The 13,289-nt window shown below is 53.9% G+C and overlaps 5 protein-coding genes across 5 annotated transcripts; 3 read left to right on the top strand and 2 right to left on the bottom strand.

The window, feature by feature from the left end:
* Window positions 1-237: 237 nt before the first annotated feature.
* MYCGRDRAFT_111494 (uncharacterized protein) lies at window positions 238-1,567 on the top strand (the record flags this gene model as incomplete). The annotated part of the gene is made up of 2 exons (XM_003847909.1): window positions 238-974; window positions 1,026-1,567. The coding sequence occupies 2 exons, from the start codon at window positions 725-727 to the stop codon at window positions 1,565-1,567; spliced, it is 792 nt and encodes a 263-aa protein (XP_003847957.1).
* Window positions 1,568-2,787: 1,220 nt separating this feature from the next.
* On the top strand, window positions 2,788-4,377 carry MYCGRDRAFT_97082 (uncharacterized protein; the record flags this gene model as incomplete). The annotated part of the gene is made up of 1 exon (XM_003847910.1): window positions 2,788-4,377. One exon carries the CDS (start codon window positions 2,788-2,790, stop codon window positions 4,375-4,377), a length of 1,590 nt encoding a protein of 529 aa, XP_003847958.1.
* A 5,228-nt stretch (window positions 4,378-9,605) lies between these two features.
* On the bottom strand, window positions 9,606-10,667 carry MYCGRDRAFT_97083 (uncharacterized protein; the record flags this gene model as incomplete). The annotated part of the gene is made up of 1 exon (XM_003848082.1): window positions 9,606-10,667. One exon carries the CDS (start codon window positions 10,665-10,667, stop codon window positions 9,606-9,608), a length of 1,062 nt encoding a protein of 353 aa, XP_003848130.1.
* Window positions 10,668-11,524: 857 nt separating this feature from the next.
* Window positions 11,525-12,231, bottom strand: MYCGRDRAFT_111495 (dynein light chain, cytosolic; the record flags this gene model as incomplete). Its single annotated transcript, XM_003848081.1, has 2 exons — window positions 11,525-11,929; window positions 11,987-12,231. 2 exons carry the CDS (start codon window positions 11,996-11,998, stop codon window positions 11,525-11,527), a joined length of 417 nt encoding a protein of 138 aa, XP_003848129.1.
* Window positions 12,232-12,769: 538 nt separating this feature from the next.
* Window positions 12,770-13,246, top strand: MYCGRDRAFT_82853 (vacuolar transporter chaperone 1; the record flags this gene model as incomplete). The annotated part of the gene is made up of 2 exons (XM_003847911.1): window positions 12,770-12,824; window positions 12,887-13,246. 2 exons carry the CDS (start codon window positions 12,791-12,793, stop codon window positions 13,219-13,221), a joined length of 369 nt encoding a protein of 122 aa, XP_003847959.1.
* Between the last annotated feature and the right edge of the window lie 43 nt (window positions 13,247-13,289).

Consider the following 13,289-nt stretch of genomic DNA (forward strand, 5'->3'; position numbering starts at 1 on the left):
GGGATTGGGACATGCATTGGTCTACGGATGAGAGAGGAAACGAGAACGCATCCGTGAACATTGGATTGCTGCTTAAAGACGTCACTGACTGACCTCGATACCAGCAATTTGATGCCTGAGGCATCAAGCGCGTCTGTTCGTCGACGTGCAGGCACCTCGAAGACGTCGTCGTCGAATTCACAACATAGCCGGATCAGACATTGGGAACGACCATCGACAACACCCATCAAGTATGGCCTCCGCATGGTCGCAAAACGTTCAGAACGCCTTTCAAAGCAATACAGACCTTGCAGCAAGAATCATCGACGTGGCGCAACGACATCAAGGAGAACTCCCAGCATTATTCGGCGACATCGCCAAGCACATTCTTTCATCAACGCCGGCCGCTCCATCAGCGAGCAAGAAACGGAAGTTGGACGAATCAAGTCAGGCAGTTCAAAACGGGACCAGTACCGGAATCTCGAACCCAGTGATATCATTCGAGTGCAAAAACGTCAGCTTTGCCGTACCCGCAAGGAAGAAGTTGAAACTCCAACTCGTTGCGGACAATGCAGACGCCAATAGGAAAGAAGTTCGAGTACTGAATCAGCAAACGAACGATGTCGAGTACTCCATCTCGAATACACAGATCGAGCAGGCGTTCTGTCTGCCGGTCCCTGAGAAGCAACAGCGGCAATGGAACTTCGTGATCTTTCCTCAAAACGGTGCGACGACTGCAGAGGGTATGCCATGTGAGCAGATGGTGTTCACTTTGAATGAGACCAAGCCGGATGATGCTAGCTCAGCGAGTCGAGCGGTGGTTGAGGGAGACACTTATGTTTCGGTCACGGAGCCAGAGATGAACCAGCTTTTGCAACCGCTTGGCAAACGTGTCGTGAAGCCGACCGAGGCCGAATTCTCGAGCAGCATACCGCAGTCGCATCGAAAAGGAGAGAAGGCATATCATGTAAAGTCTCACAGAGGGACAAAAGAGGGTGAGTCCGACCTATGTCAAGTGCGGAATTTGTCAAATTAACCACCAGCAGGCTACCTCTTCTTCCTCTCCAACGGCATCGTCTTCGGCTTCAAGAAACCCCTATCCTTCTTCCCATTCTCCGTCATTGAATCCATCAGCTACACATCCGTCCTGCAACGAACATTCAACCTTGTGATAACATCCAACGAAGGTGACAGTGCCGAGACCCAGGACACCGAATTCAGCATGATCGATCAAGCCGACTTTGGCGGTATCGACGAGTACGTCAAGCGACACGGATTGAACGACGCCTCGCTGGCCGCGAATAGGCGGGCTAAGGCATATAACGTCAACAAGACCAAGGCAGAAGTGAATGGTGATGCAGGCGGTGCTGAGAATGGTGTCGAGGGAGAGGAGTCAGAACTGGCGAAAGCCGAGCAGGCGCTCCAAGACGCCGAGGATGAGGAGGAAGAGGACTACGAGGCTTCGGGCGGGGAGAGCGAGGGCGAGTACAGTGATGAGGACGATGAAGATGGCGAGGAGTATGGTGATGAGGTCGATGAAGAGGGCGGCGACGAGGTGGAGCACGACGAGGACGCCCTTGAGGAGTAGCCACGTCCGGCAGAGCTGTACGTGGTTGGTCTCCGCGCAAAGTCACAGACAGAATATTTTGACCCTTCTCAGTCTCATGCACTTCAATCGACAATCGAAACGAGCACTCCTACCCTGCCTCGGACAGGATGTATCGCGGCGCAAATTTTTCATGGAAGATCGCGCGGTACCAAAGTCCCATCCCATGTTCTCAACGCTGCTTCGTCACTCCGATTGTGCTTTCATGGTACCCTACACCTCCAGATACGAGCCCGATGAGGATGCGCTGGACGAGTGATCATGACGCATACAGCGGTGTATGGTCGGTCGCAGCGAAATCTCTGAGGACAGACATTCTGACAGTTTTCAGGGGCATGCACTTCGACTGACTATGGAACGAGCAAACCTACACCGCCAGGTTGAAAGAATTCGTCGCATTGATATGGCGTTCCAAAGTTGTCCCATGGCCAGGGGATGGATGGTACCAAGATTCCATCACCAAATTCTCGATGCTGCTCCGGCGCTGCTCTTTGCATCCAATCATACTCCCATGATACACGACATCTTTATATTCGAGGACGACGACGCTGCGCCCAACGAGCAATCGTGTTGTGGGCGACCGCGAATGGTCAGTGACAGCCAAATATGATTTCGGATACCAAAATATCTGACATTGCTAAGGGCCACACACCTGGATGAAAAAATTATACGCCTCTCCGGTTCTGCTGCACCCTCAACAATCGTCTCCTCGCGACCACCCAATGGATTGCCGCTTACGACCTAAGGCTCTGTCGTGGTTGCTGTGCAGTCCTTCGCACATCCGCCGTTCTGCAACATTATACTTCCATGGTACCACATCTCTATTCATATACAGACTTTGGGGGTTCCAAACATTGAAGGCTCGGGGCTCTGCCATACTTTCGCAACCAAGATGCCATATTTTTGCGCCCGTATTTTGCTTGGGATAAGTATTTCTCCCATCCTGTCCGTTTCCTGCTCCTCTCCAGTTCACCGGAACCCCGTTTCAGCAGAAAGACAGAAGCACCACAAGCCCACCTGTCAACGCACCAGCAGAAAACAGAAGAATCACAAGCACTCCTGTCGACGCACCAGCAGAAAACAGAAGAACCACAAGCACTCCTGTCAGTGCACCAGCAGAAAACAGAAGCACCACAAGTCTAAACGCACAAGTCTACCGCTCCACTCAAGCACCGCAACCCCTCTTACTACCACCAAGCAGCATGGCTCCTCAAGGATTCCGCCTCTGGACCGACATGGCCGCCATCGATCGTGCTCTGCAATCTCGGCAGGCTTTCCTCGCTACTGTCAACAATGCCAATCAGGGACGCGCTACTGAGATCGTCCCTGAGATCGTCCAAGAGAATGAGGACGGCGACGTCCAGATGGTCGACGATGACGAAGAAGTGTTTGTGCAGTATTACCGATATGGCAGCAGCTCCACCAACCCGATCATGGTCGAGTCTGACGATGACGACGACGACCACGACGACGTTTCAATCAAAGATGAGCCACTCGAGGAACCTCCAAGCTTCCTCACAAGCCTTCCCAACGAAGTGCTTCTGAACATCATGGACGTCTGCCCTTCAGCCGACCTTCTGAGCCTCACCAGAACCTGCCGTCGCTTCCGCGAAGTGCTCTCTCTCCGCGGCGCCAAGCGCTCCAAGGACTTGCGCAACACCCAACGAGATCGTCTCGCCACCGAAACGGAACCGATCAACTTCACCGGCATGAACCTCGCGACTGCCATCCGTACGCATTACGCCATGTACAACAAACCCGACCCAAGCCAGTACGACGAGTCTGCCAATTACTTGGCTCTGAAGTACGTTGACGCCAACCACGTGGACGACCAGGACGCTTCCAACGAGGATGATTCCGGCGAGATTGTGGTGCAACAGTTTGATGACCTCGCCGCTGAGCGTCTTGACGAAGAGGGCATCGACGAGGAGGATATCGACGAGGAGGACATCGACGAAGAGGACATCGACGAGGAGGATCTCGACGAAGAGAGTATGGACGAAGAGGGTATGGACGAAGAGATTGATCTCCCAATGGATGATGAGTGGCGTATTGACGGGGAGGAAATGTATGAATTTCAGGACGATACTGCCGGTGATGCTCCGTGGACCCTCCGCGACTACAAGCACCGCTTCTACCACAATCTGATCAAGTACGTCCTCTGGATCGACCACGTCCACAAATTCAACTTGGACTACGAAGCCATGCGCCCCTGCTTCGAACCTCAATTCAACCATCGGCCAGCCGAGGAACTTTCCGAAGATTTGCTCGCGCGACTCGGTAAATGGCTCGCCGAACCCTTTCTCCCGGTCAAGGACATGCCACAACTCTGCATCGAGAGGGATATCAAGGACTTCCGCACCAACTCCATCATCGCCAAGATACCAGACTCGGAGACGAGCGAGCTACGCGAAGAGATCTTCTGGGAAGCCGTCAAAGCCGGCCTGCGATCTACCGCCTCCACCTACGACCTCCGGAAAGACTCCGCCTTGCACAAGCGCTTAGGACTCCCGCGTCTTCGAAGGCATCAATTTCCAACCCGTGCTTTCCGATACTATGCCCCCAAGGCATCCCAATTCTCGGAGGATGTACGTGCTGGGCGGGTCAAACACGCGGGATATCAGGCGAGACTGAGGAAGAACTGGCCAAAGGCGGCGCACTATGCGTATGCGCTGTGTAGACGTTTGAGAAAGAATGAGGGGAGTCGGGTGCGGGACAATCTGATCAAGGCGGCGATGATGGAGGGATTGGAGACGTGTTTTGATTCAGGGAACCCCTTCCGTTGGGGATGAGGGAGAGGAGGGATGATGAGGGGAGTCGGGTGCGGAACAATTTGATCAAGGCGGCGATGATGGAGGGGTTGAAGACGTGTTTTGTGTCAGAAATTGCCTTCCGTTGGGGATGAGGGCGAGGAGGGATGACGGATGTTACTATGAATGCCACAACGACTGAATGGGTTTTGAAGATAAAGGACGAGACAGCACTGTATGTATAAAATTAAAAATGGACTCAATGTCCGCACCAACTCGTCTCCTCACCACAACACTTCAGTGACACAAGCTGTTCACCACATCATTCCTCGTCCACATATCCTGCGTTCCGTCATGACCCAGACAAGAAATAACACAGTGCGGCTCGTTTCTCACCCTTCCAACAAACACTGCACTGCCCTCTCATCCCATGGTCAGCGATCGTTCCAGGATGGTCCAAAGTCAGAGGCCTGATACCGAACAAGGCCAATCGATCGCGAGAATGATCCATTAGCTTAGGAAGATGGTGGATATATCCCTACAAGCTGTTCATGGAAGGCCCTGACAAGACTTTCTGCAGGACGAGGCACCATTCCTCTCCTCTCCTTTCCCTGCCCGACTAGCTGTGCGACTGGCATCCAATCCCATTATACTGCTGACCATAGCTTCCCTGAGAGCACACCAGCACCACCTCCGATGCTCCATCCCAACCTACAGTAGTCACCAACATGCAGCTATCGACATATTTGCTCAAAGTCCAGCTCCACATCACCACACTTAAAGGATGCGAGCCTTCCTTCGAGTAGTCCAGAGGAGGCCACTTACGAAACCTCTTGATTTTACTCTAAGCACCTTCTTCACGTCGCGATCGGTCAAACGTTCCTGATCGTCGCTGGCGTTTGGATGCTCTTCTCCAAAATTCGAAGAGCAGGAGCGCTGCATCTCTGCTTCTTGCCGACTTGGAGTAGCTGCCTGTGGTCAGCTATTACTTTCATGGTTTTCGTTCACACCCTCTGCGTCGAGGAGGAAAGATTGGAAGGAGGAAATGGAGGGGAAAGGTTGATGGAGATATCCACAAACGGAGTTTGGTTCGGGAGGCACGGTCTAGACCGAAAGGTTGACTCAGGGGTCGTGCGTTGTGAGTTGTGAGTAATTCGAAGACAACGTCTCGTCTTAAGGTACGCAACAATCTCGTATTTACAATACAGTTTCCTATATTCTCTCACGTACTTGCAGTCTTGTTCGCTCAAAGTCCAGCTCCAAATCTCCTTGTGAATGGGACTTAGGCCTTCCTTCAAGCAGTCCAGCGGAGGCAGGGTCATGGTTACCTCTTGGTTTTGATCTAAGCTTCTTCACGCTGCAATCGGCCACTGAGAATGTCCTTTGCCCTCGTGTTGAAGCTTTTCCCCCAAAATCATGTAGACAGGAGCGCTGCATCTCTGTCCTGAAATCAGGTCTGCTGTGCCGCGACGCAAGCAGATTCGAATTCCTCGACATTTCCGCAGAGATGGCAACATTCCCTTGTGATCGAAAATGCCGAGATCGAAGGATTGTATCGAGTTGAAGTGAAAGCTGTCGACGAGGTTTGAGGTAGGTCATTTATTGCGTAGTATGGGTCGTCGTAGAGAATGAGTCAGACCTGATTTTGTGACGCGGTGATGAAGTTGACAGAACTGATGGAAGTCCAAAACCTAGACAGCGAGCGAACTTGGGAACAACAATCTCATCAACCACTTGACGAAGGATACCATCGAAGCCGAACTTCCCCCAAGTTCTTATTTGCTCGAAGTCCAGCGCTGCACCCCTTTTCTGGGAAGTATGCAGGCCTTCCTTCATAGCATGTCAGCGGAAACATGTTCATCTCAAGTCTCATGATTTCAATCTTAGCATCTTCCCCCACAATGAGCCTTCGATCAAAGGCTCCTGGTCGATGCCATCGTTTCGATGCGGTGACCTGTAGTCGAGAAAGCAGGAGCGCTGCATCTCTGCCCAGAAAACAGCTATGTGCAATACGGTATGCAAAGGAGAATGAAGGAGATGCGAAGTGAAGGGATATTCTTATGCTGCTGAGCACGGGCCAGGACGCTAGTCGATGTTGAGTGAGTGACTGACTTGGCCCAATGATGAGTCGGAGCTGAAGATCCATGCTAAATGCTTTGAGACGGGAAGATCAGAGCGTCCATACATGTGGGAAACAAGATGACGAATGCAGTCTACGGCAGCACGAGGAAGACGTGGAGAGCTGGAGAGACGAGCACCACCTGCTCTGCACCACTGACCACCCTGACTCACCACTACGTACAACACATATTGTGCAAATGTTCGCCCGAAAGTCCAGCTCCATCACAAAGCCAAAAGCGACAACAAGCCTTCCCTCAAGCATGTCAGCGGAGGAGGAGAAGAAACAACCTCATGAGCTCGTTCTAAGCATCTCTCACACCACGAACTGCCTCCGACCAAAGGTTCCTGATCGACGCTTTCGTTCTGTTGCTAGTCCCGTAAGTTCAAGGGCAGGAGCGCTGCATCTCTGCTCTTGACGATCGGGTGGTACCTCCCACTTGTACCCTGTCTCCATCGACAGAACGAAAGACACTCGGAGCATCAGAGCTTGACCAAATCCATCGTTGTGTCGGCACAAAGGAGCGAGGAACTGAAGGAGGTTACTAAACCAAGCGCTTTTCGGGAACCCCACAGGCGTTGAGTCGAGTAAGGTGTGAGTCACACATGACTGATGGCAGGTCAGTCAACGTCGAAGAGCTAGCAGAGACGACATCATCAACCTTACCGCCTCCAGGCACCAACAGTAGGAGGTACATCCGTGCTCCCGCTCAAAGTGCACGCTCCAAGCTGCCTATGTGCACTTTGTCTAGTCAAATGTAAGCGATGACAGGGAAACACATTATCGACAGGAACATGCTGTCATTATAGAACGGAGTTCGATGCAAAACTCCCCAAGACCTTGCGCATTCTTTACTGCACAGCTTTCGCTCGGTTGGCTTGGACGGTGCAGGTTGAGCGGAAGCACGGGAGGTATTGTTCGCCCAAAAGTCCAGCTCCATCACAAAGCAAAAAGTGACAACAAGCCTTTCCCTTGAGCAATCCAGCGGAGGCCATTCATCAAAGCCTCTTGGTTTCAATCTAAGCAATCTCTCCACCGCAGTCACCGATCAATGGCAACTGATTCGACGCACAAGCGTTCAGATGCTACTCACCCTGATGCCCGAAGTCAAGAGAGCAGGAGCGCTGCATCTCTGCTCTTGACGATCGGGGTTGCTTCACCAGGTCGTTGCGACCTTGTAATCCGGAGCATTACCCGTTGTTGATGTGCAGATTAAGGTCAAAGGAGATGCGAAGTGGAGGGATATGAGTGCTGTTGAGCACGGGTCATGTTAAGACTTTGGGCCAGGACTCAGCTGTGAGTCAGATCCGGATGCGGTAATGATGAGGTACCTCCGGAGTCCCGCTCAAATTGCACCATATGTGTCGGACTCCAGTACCCTGGAGTGTGCAGCCTGCGCGTGAGATCGGAGAAACAATCGAAGGAAGTGTACGTCTACGCAGAAGCCCAAGCAGCGACTGGAAGGCAGAGGCTCTCCGACGAACGAACACTGCGCGGTCCAAGGTACTAGAGTCCGAGGTACGTGTTGCGGTTTGAGCGGAGCCATGGAGGTACTGTTTGGCGCCATGAATGCAGATCGAAAACGTCAATCCAATGTCTACGCCTGCTCTTTACTTGGCGGCTAGTCTGTGAGATGCTGCGGTCATGATCTGGAGTCGACCCAAGCAGGTTCCTGCGCCTCGTCGTTGAATGTCCAGTTCCAGATCATACCAGGTCCATCCGGGCGTCAGTAGACACGGAGTCGACAAAGGACCTACCTCGGTGTCGGATTTCTCAGCAATGGGAAGTATTTTGAAGCCCCAGGAAAAGGCAGCTTGAGCCAGAACAACAATTCCACTTCCGCTTCCACAATCCGCAAGCGTTCAACAATGGTCCAGAAGGAACGCAGTCAATCATCCTCACCCCATCCCAATGCATCCCCTCCACCATGACTTTTGTTCCCCCTCAATGCCACCCCACCGCTCTCGAAATATCTCAATCTCTCCAACTCAATCCTGACAGGCGACCAAAAGGCACCAAAGTCTCGTCTCGAAGCACGCAAGCGTTGACGAAAGCTCTCCGAGAGACTCGAACGGTTGTCGTATTGTACATCGAACGCCATGCAGCTTTCTAGAAAGGCTTGCTCGAACTCGAGGAAATAGCGGTACGGCCCTAGACCTTCACGCCGATATAAACGACATGTGCGGAGGATCGCGGGCTCGTAGAGCCTGGGTGGCGGGACTTGGTCGAACCGGCGAAAGGAGCGGTAGGTGAAGAGGTCGTGGTAGATGCGGAGGCGGAGTTCTGGTGGTAGGCCGGCGAAGTCGGGGTGGACATGCTGGCGAGACAGAGGATATCTCGTGGTGGTGGTGTAAGAGTAAACGAAGGCTTGTAGGAGTGGCGAAGACGGGTGAAGCATAGGCTGCTGCTTCTTTGTCGCAAGGTCTGGTTCAGCTGGTCGTTTGCTGCGTCGTCTGGCGAATCGTGGAAGGATGCAACCGGTTCCGCCGGAAAGGCTGGGAAGGTGCGATGGAACCGAGGTTATAGACTTTGCGATACGATAGAAAGATCAATGACCGTGGACAGGATGTCCAATGACAGGCCGGTAAAATCGGGTGGACCTTTCCAATGACGGGTTCTCTTACTCATGGAGGGGAGGGCGGCGGAGTCAGCTTCAGACCAATTGACGTTGTAATGACCTCGTCTTTGAGCGCATTGTGGGAAATCCAAAGCCGGTAGATTGAAGGCGTGTCTCAGGACCCTGGTGGAAGGACTGGAGCGCCTGACATTGGGTCGGGCTCAGGTCTTGAGCTCACCATAACACACTGGAGGAGTCAATGTGGTGTGTGACATGGACCGCCGGGTCGGCTCGTCTCAAATGCCGAATGAGGAGCTCACCACTTCATCGGGCAGGCCAATGCTGTCCAATTGAGTGGAATCAACCGCAGGGCCTGAGCTCGGCGACCTCTCCACGTCATGGCCGAACGTGAAGCTGGTCGATCGTCTTGAGTGGAACCATTCCTGGGACTGTAGGCAATCCTGGCTCCCGAAGCAGCGTATTCTTGGGCCACCCCTTATTCCGCCTGCACGCCTCGATTGACATGTCCGGGAATAGGGCTTAGTCCTCAGGCTCAATAAGGTATGTCGCTTTCGCAACCTCAATGGCGATCCATCACCCTCCTTTCTTAGTATTCCCATCCCTAATCTCCTCCCTCCACAACCTCCCCAGAACCTCCCAATTCTCCTCCCACCTCCCCCACGCCACACCCTGCAACAAACAATCCGCCAAATCATCCAACTTCCCACCCGCAACTCCCTTCCCTCCCTTCTCCACCCGAAACGCCTCCGCGATCTCTTCCGCTTGTCCTTCAAATCGCAGCTGTACATCTTCCGACTCGCCTCTCACCCAAGCCTTCACGAGTGCGACCTTAGCTTTCTTATCAACCCCACCCCTTCGACTCTTCGCTTCCTTCTCCACAACACCAGCTCCGGGATTGATAGCCGTAGGAGAGAAGAGATCCACCGGTGGCCGAAGAGCGTAACCCCTACTTCCCTCATCCCAGAACTTCGCAACCCGCGCGGGATTGACGGCGTGGACTTCCGGAAACTCGCCCGCCAGGCCCTGAGCTCGTAAGGTTTCCAGACAAGCCCAGAGCATACTCTCTAGCATATTCACCCTCACCGTCCACTCTTGAATCGCGGCCGCGCCTCCCGAGCGGAAACGTTGCCGTTCGATGAGGAGGGTGGTGGGTTGGAGGGAGAGGAGTTCTCGTGTTACAATGTAGGCTGTACGAGAGAGGGAGGAGGGTGTGAAGGCGTCTTTGGCGATGGTGGACTTTTTGGACTTTTTGAACTTTTTAGATTTGGTGGGCTCTTCCTGTTCGATGTTCGACGGTGCCGGGCCGTTGTCATTGATATCCAGCAGGTCCATCCTCTTCCAAGTCGTGACTGTCATCGGGCTCACCCTCTCACCTTTTCCGGAGGCTGATGGGATTGATGGACGAGACTCCAACGCACAAAAAGCCAGATTTCGAATCCCCATGTCCACGCTTACGATCCTCATCCGGTTTGCAGACTTCTCCTTCCGGGAATATTCATTCATCCGACTCGTGAGAACGGCCGCCAACTCAGCTTTGGTCCCTGCGGATGCCGTCCCAGTCAAGAAAGCCCAGTAGCCGAGTTGCCAGGCCTTCAAGCTCGCCATGCGGATCGCTGTTGTTGCTTTTGCCGTCATGGTGGGAAGCGGACTAGGTCTATCGTGGCCGAATGTAGTTGCGACGGGTCCATTACACGTGTTGTAGTCTCGCCGTCCGATCAATCATGATGGACATCCGACGCTATCGAGCTTGTTGAAGTGCTCTTGTTAAATGTCAAATGTGGAGACGCGTCGGCATTGCATGTGAAAGCGCAACAGAGTTTCGGCTCCACACACGCTAAGCTTCTTCAATCTCGGCGCGCTTGACATCAGGCGACACGAACTTATTACACATGAAAATGCCCGTGGCTGCGATAGATCACCCGCAGAACAAAACCGATAGTCGGGTTCATGGATTTTATATAAGCGGGGGTGGCCGAGGACGGTGGTGAGGTCGAGGGCTCTTTTGCGTCGATGTGCGAATGCCGAGTCTTGCATGCCCGGCAAGCGATAGACGGCAAGGAGCAGGACTGTCGCAAGCGAATTCACGATTGAACGAGGAGGAGACTTGAGCCAAACATTCCCGTTAGGTACTCGCTAGCCAATGGGTATAGAACCACACACTCCATAACGCCTCGCTTGCCGTGCTGCAACGAAAGAGAAGAGATCGCGACCAGAGATTTGTCCCTTTCCATAGCCTCCGACACCACTCATCATCTCGTCCAGATAGCCGCCGAAATGGCATTGTGCCTTGCGCCGAGTGTTGTCTTCGCTCTTCTCCCACACTTTTCAGCCAGGTCGCCCGTGAGTTGTCTCTGGTGAGGCTGCGTGTCAACGCCAGTCCTCAGCGCGTGCGTAGGTCGTCGCCAGCTTCATGGGCGGCCGGCATCATCATCATCATCGTCCACAGCTCTCATACTCAATTTTCCCCTCCGCCTCAAGTCCCCCTCCCTCCCTCAAACAGCAACCCACATCACCGACACGACAATATCCATCCCCTTCCCCTCTCCCCCACCATACTTATAACTCCACATGCCATCCTTCTCATTATTCCAAAACGCCCCACTAGCACTATGCATCCCCCTCCTGCCGACCTTCTTGTCTCCCTCCACCGCCACAGTCTCCGCAGCACCCGCTCGAGGATCGCTCAAGTGTTGGATGATGGTCGCGGACACGATGAATTTGTAAGCGGGCGGCTCGTCTCCCACGGCGGACTCGGACATCAGGGATTGCAGGATGTTGTTGATGATGGTCTGGTTCCAGGTTGCGGTTTGGGCGTGTTCGTAGACGGAGGCGGTGGAGACGGCGGCGTCGCAGGCGGTGGTGCAGATTTGGCGGAGGCGGGTGGTGGGGAGTGGAGGCTAAGAAGGGGAGGTTAGTGGGGGAGGGCCTCACAATGGAGGCGTGGCTGGGCTTACTGCAGCGGCCATTGTGCGTGTGTGAGTTTGTGTTTGGTTTCACTACTGGCGGTGTTGTGGAAGGGAGGGTGGTGTTCGGGCGGAGGAGGACTCGAGCGTGAGGGGAATGCCTGTCAGATGCGAGGCAGCAGGCGGGAGATTTCTGATCTCTTCGGTGAATGGATCAAGCAGGACGACACGCGATGATGCTGACACAGCAGGTCGGGTCAGTTGGACGGTGAGGTGTGGTGTTATGTAAGGGGATGGTGGTGATTGGAGAGGAAGATGGTCAGGTGTGAGTGGGATGAGATGGGGGGATTGTGGTCAATACAGCGAGTGGAGAGGGTCGAGGAGCTAAGATAGTCTCGTTGACCAGGCCAGGCCTTCCTGACTTCGTATCGCAGCCGATATCGTCGCATTTATTCGACTGCCGGAGTTGGTCCGAGGTGGAGTAAATCGAAGCTGTCCCAGTCCCAGAATATGCATAGAGCGGGACGGCCCAGCGGCAGCTCGAAGACTGATCTCGACGAGGCCAATCAGACTTGGGGAGACATGCGCGTGGGAAGCTTGGAGTGTTCTGCGGTGGAGGGGTGGACTTGACTGAGAAACAACTTCTCTTCCCAGAGAACGACACTCACGCGACAACACACACACATATCGAAGCATTGGAGTCCACGCAACAGCTACGACTCACAGCATTGGAACACCGCCACTCGCTCAACCACACCCACATTCGCCGCGGACCTACCACTGCCATCAGCGTCAGACCGACCTCCAACTTGAACCTCACACCCTCAACCACCACCACAACCCACAACCGCAACAATGTCCTCCCAACCACTCCTGCAGACAGCTCCAGGTACGCTCGAATGCCTCACAAACATTATAATTCCCTCCTCTCCCACTAAGCCCTCCACATAGGCAAACGCATCGCCCTCCCCACCCGCGTCGAACCCAAAGTCTTCTTCGCCAACGAACGCACCTTCCTCTCCTGGCTAAACTTCACCGTCATCCTCGGCGGCCTCGCCATGGGTCTCCTCAACTTCGGCGACCGCACGGGCCGCATCGCCGCCATCATGTTCACCCTCGTCGCCGTGGCCGCGATGGTCTACGCGCTCGTGACGTTCCATTGGCGAGCGAAGAGTATTCGTATGAGGGGACAGGGTGGGTTCGATGATCGGTTTGGGCCGACGGTGTTGGCGATTGCGTTGTTGGGGGCGGTGATTGTGAATTTTGTGTTGAGGTTTAGTTCGTAGTGGAGGAGGAGATGGGGAGAGGAGGAGGGAGGGGAGAGGAGGAGTGAGATGAGGAGACTTGTCACGGA

Source organism: Zymoseptoria tritici, chromosome 12 (assembly GCF_000219625.1).
Source record: "Zymoseptoria tritici IPO323 chromosome 12, whole genome shotgun sequence".
In the NCBI taxonomy this organism is placed as follows: domain Eukaryota; kingdom Fungi; phylum Ascomycota; class Dothideomycetes; order Mycosphaerellales; family Mycosphaerellaceae; genus Zymoseptoria; species Zymoseptoria tritici.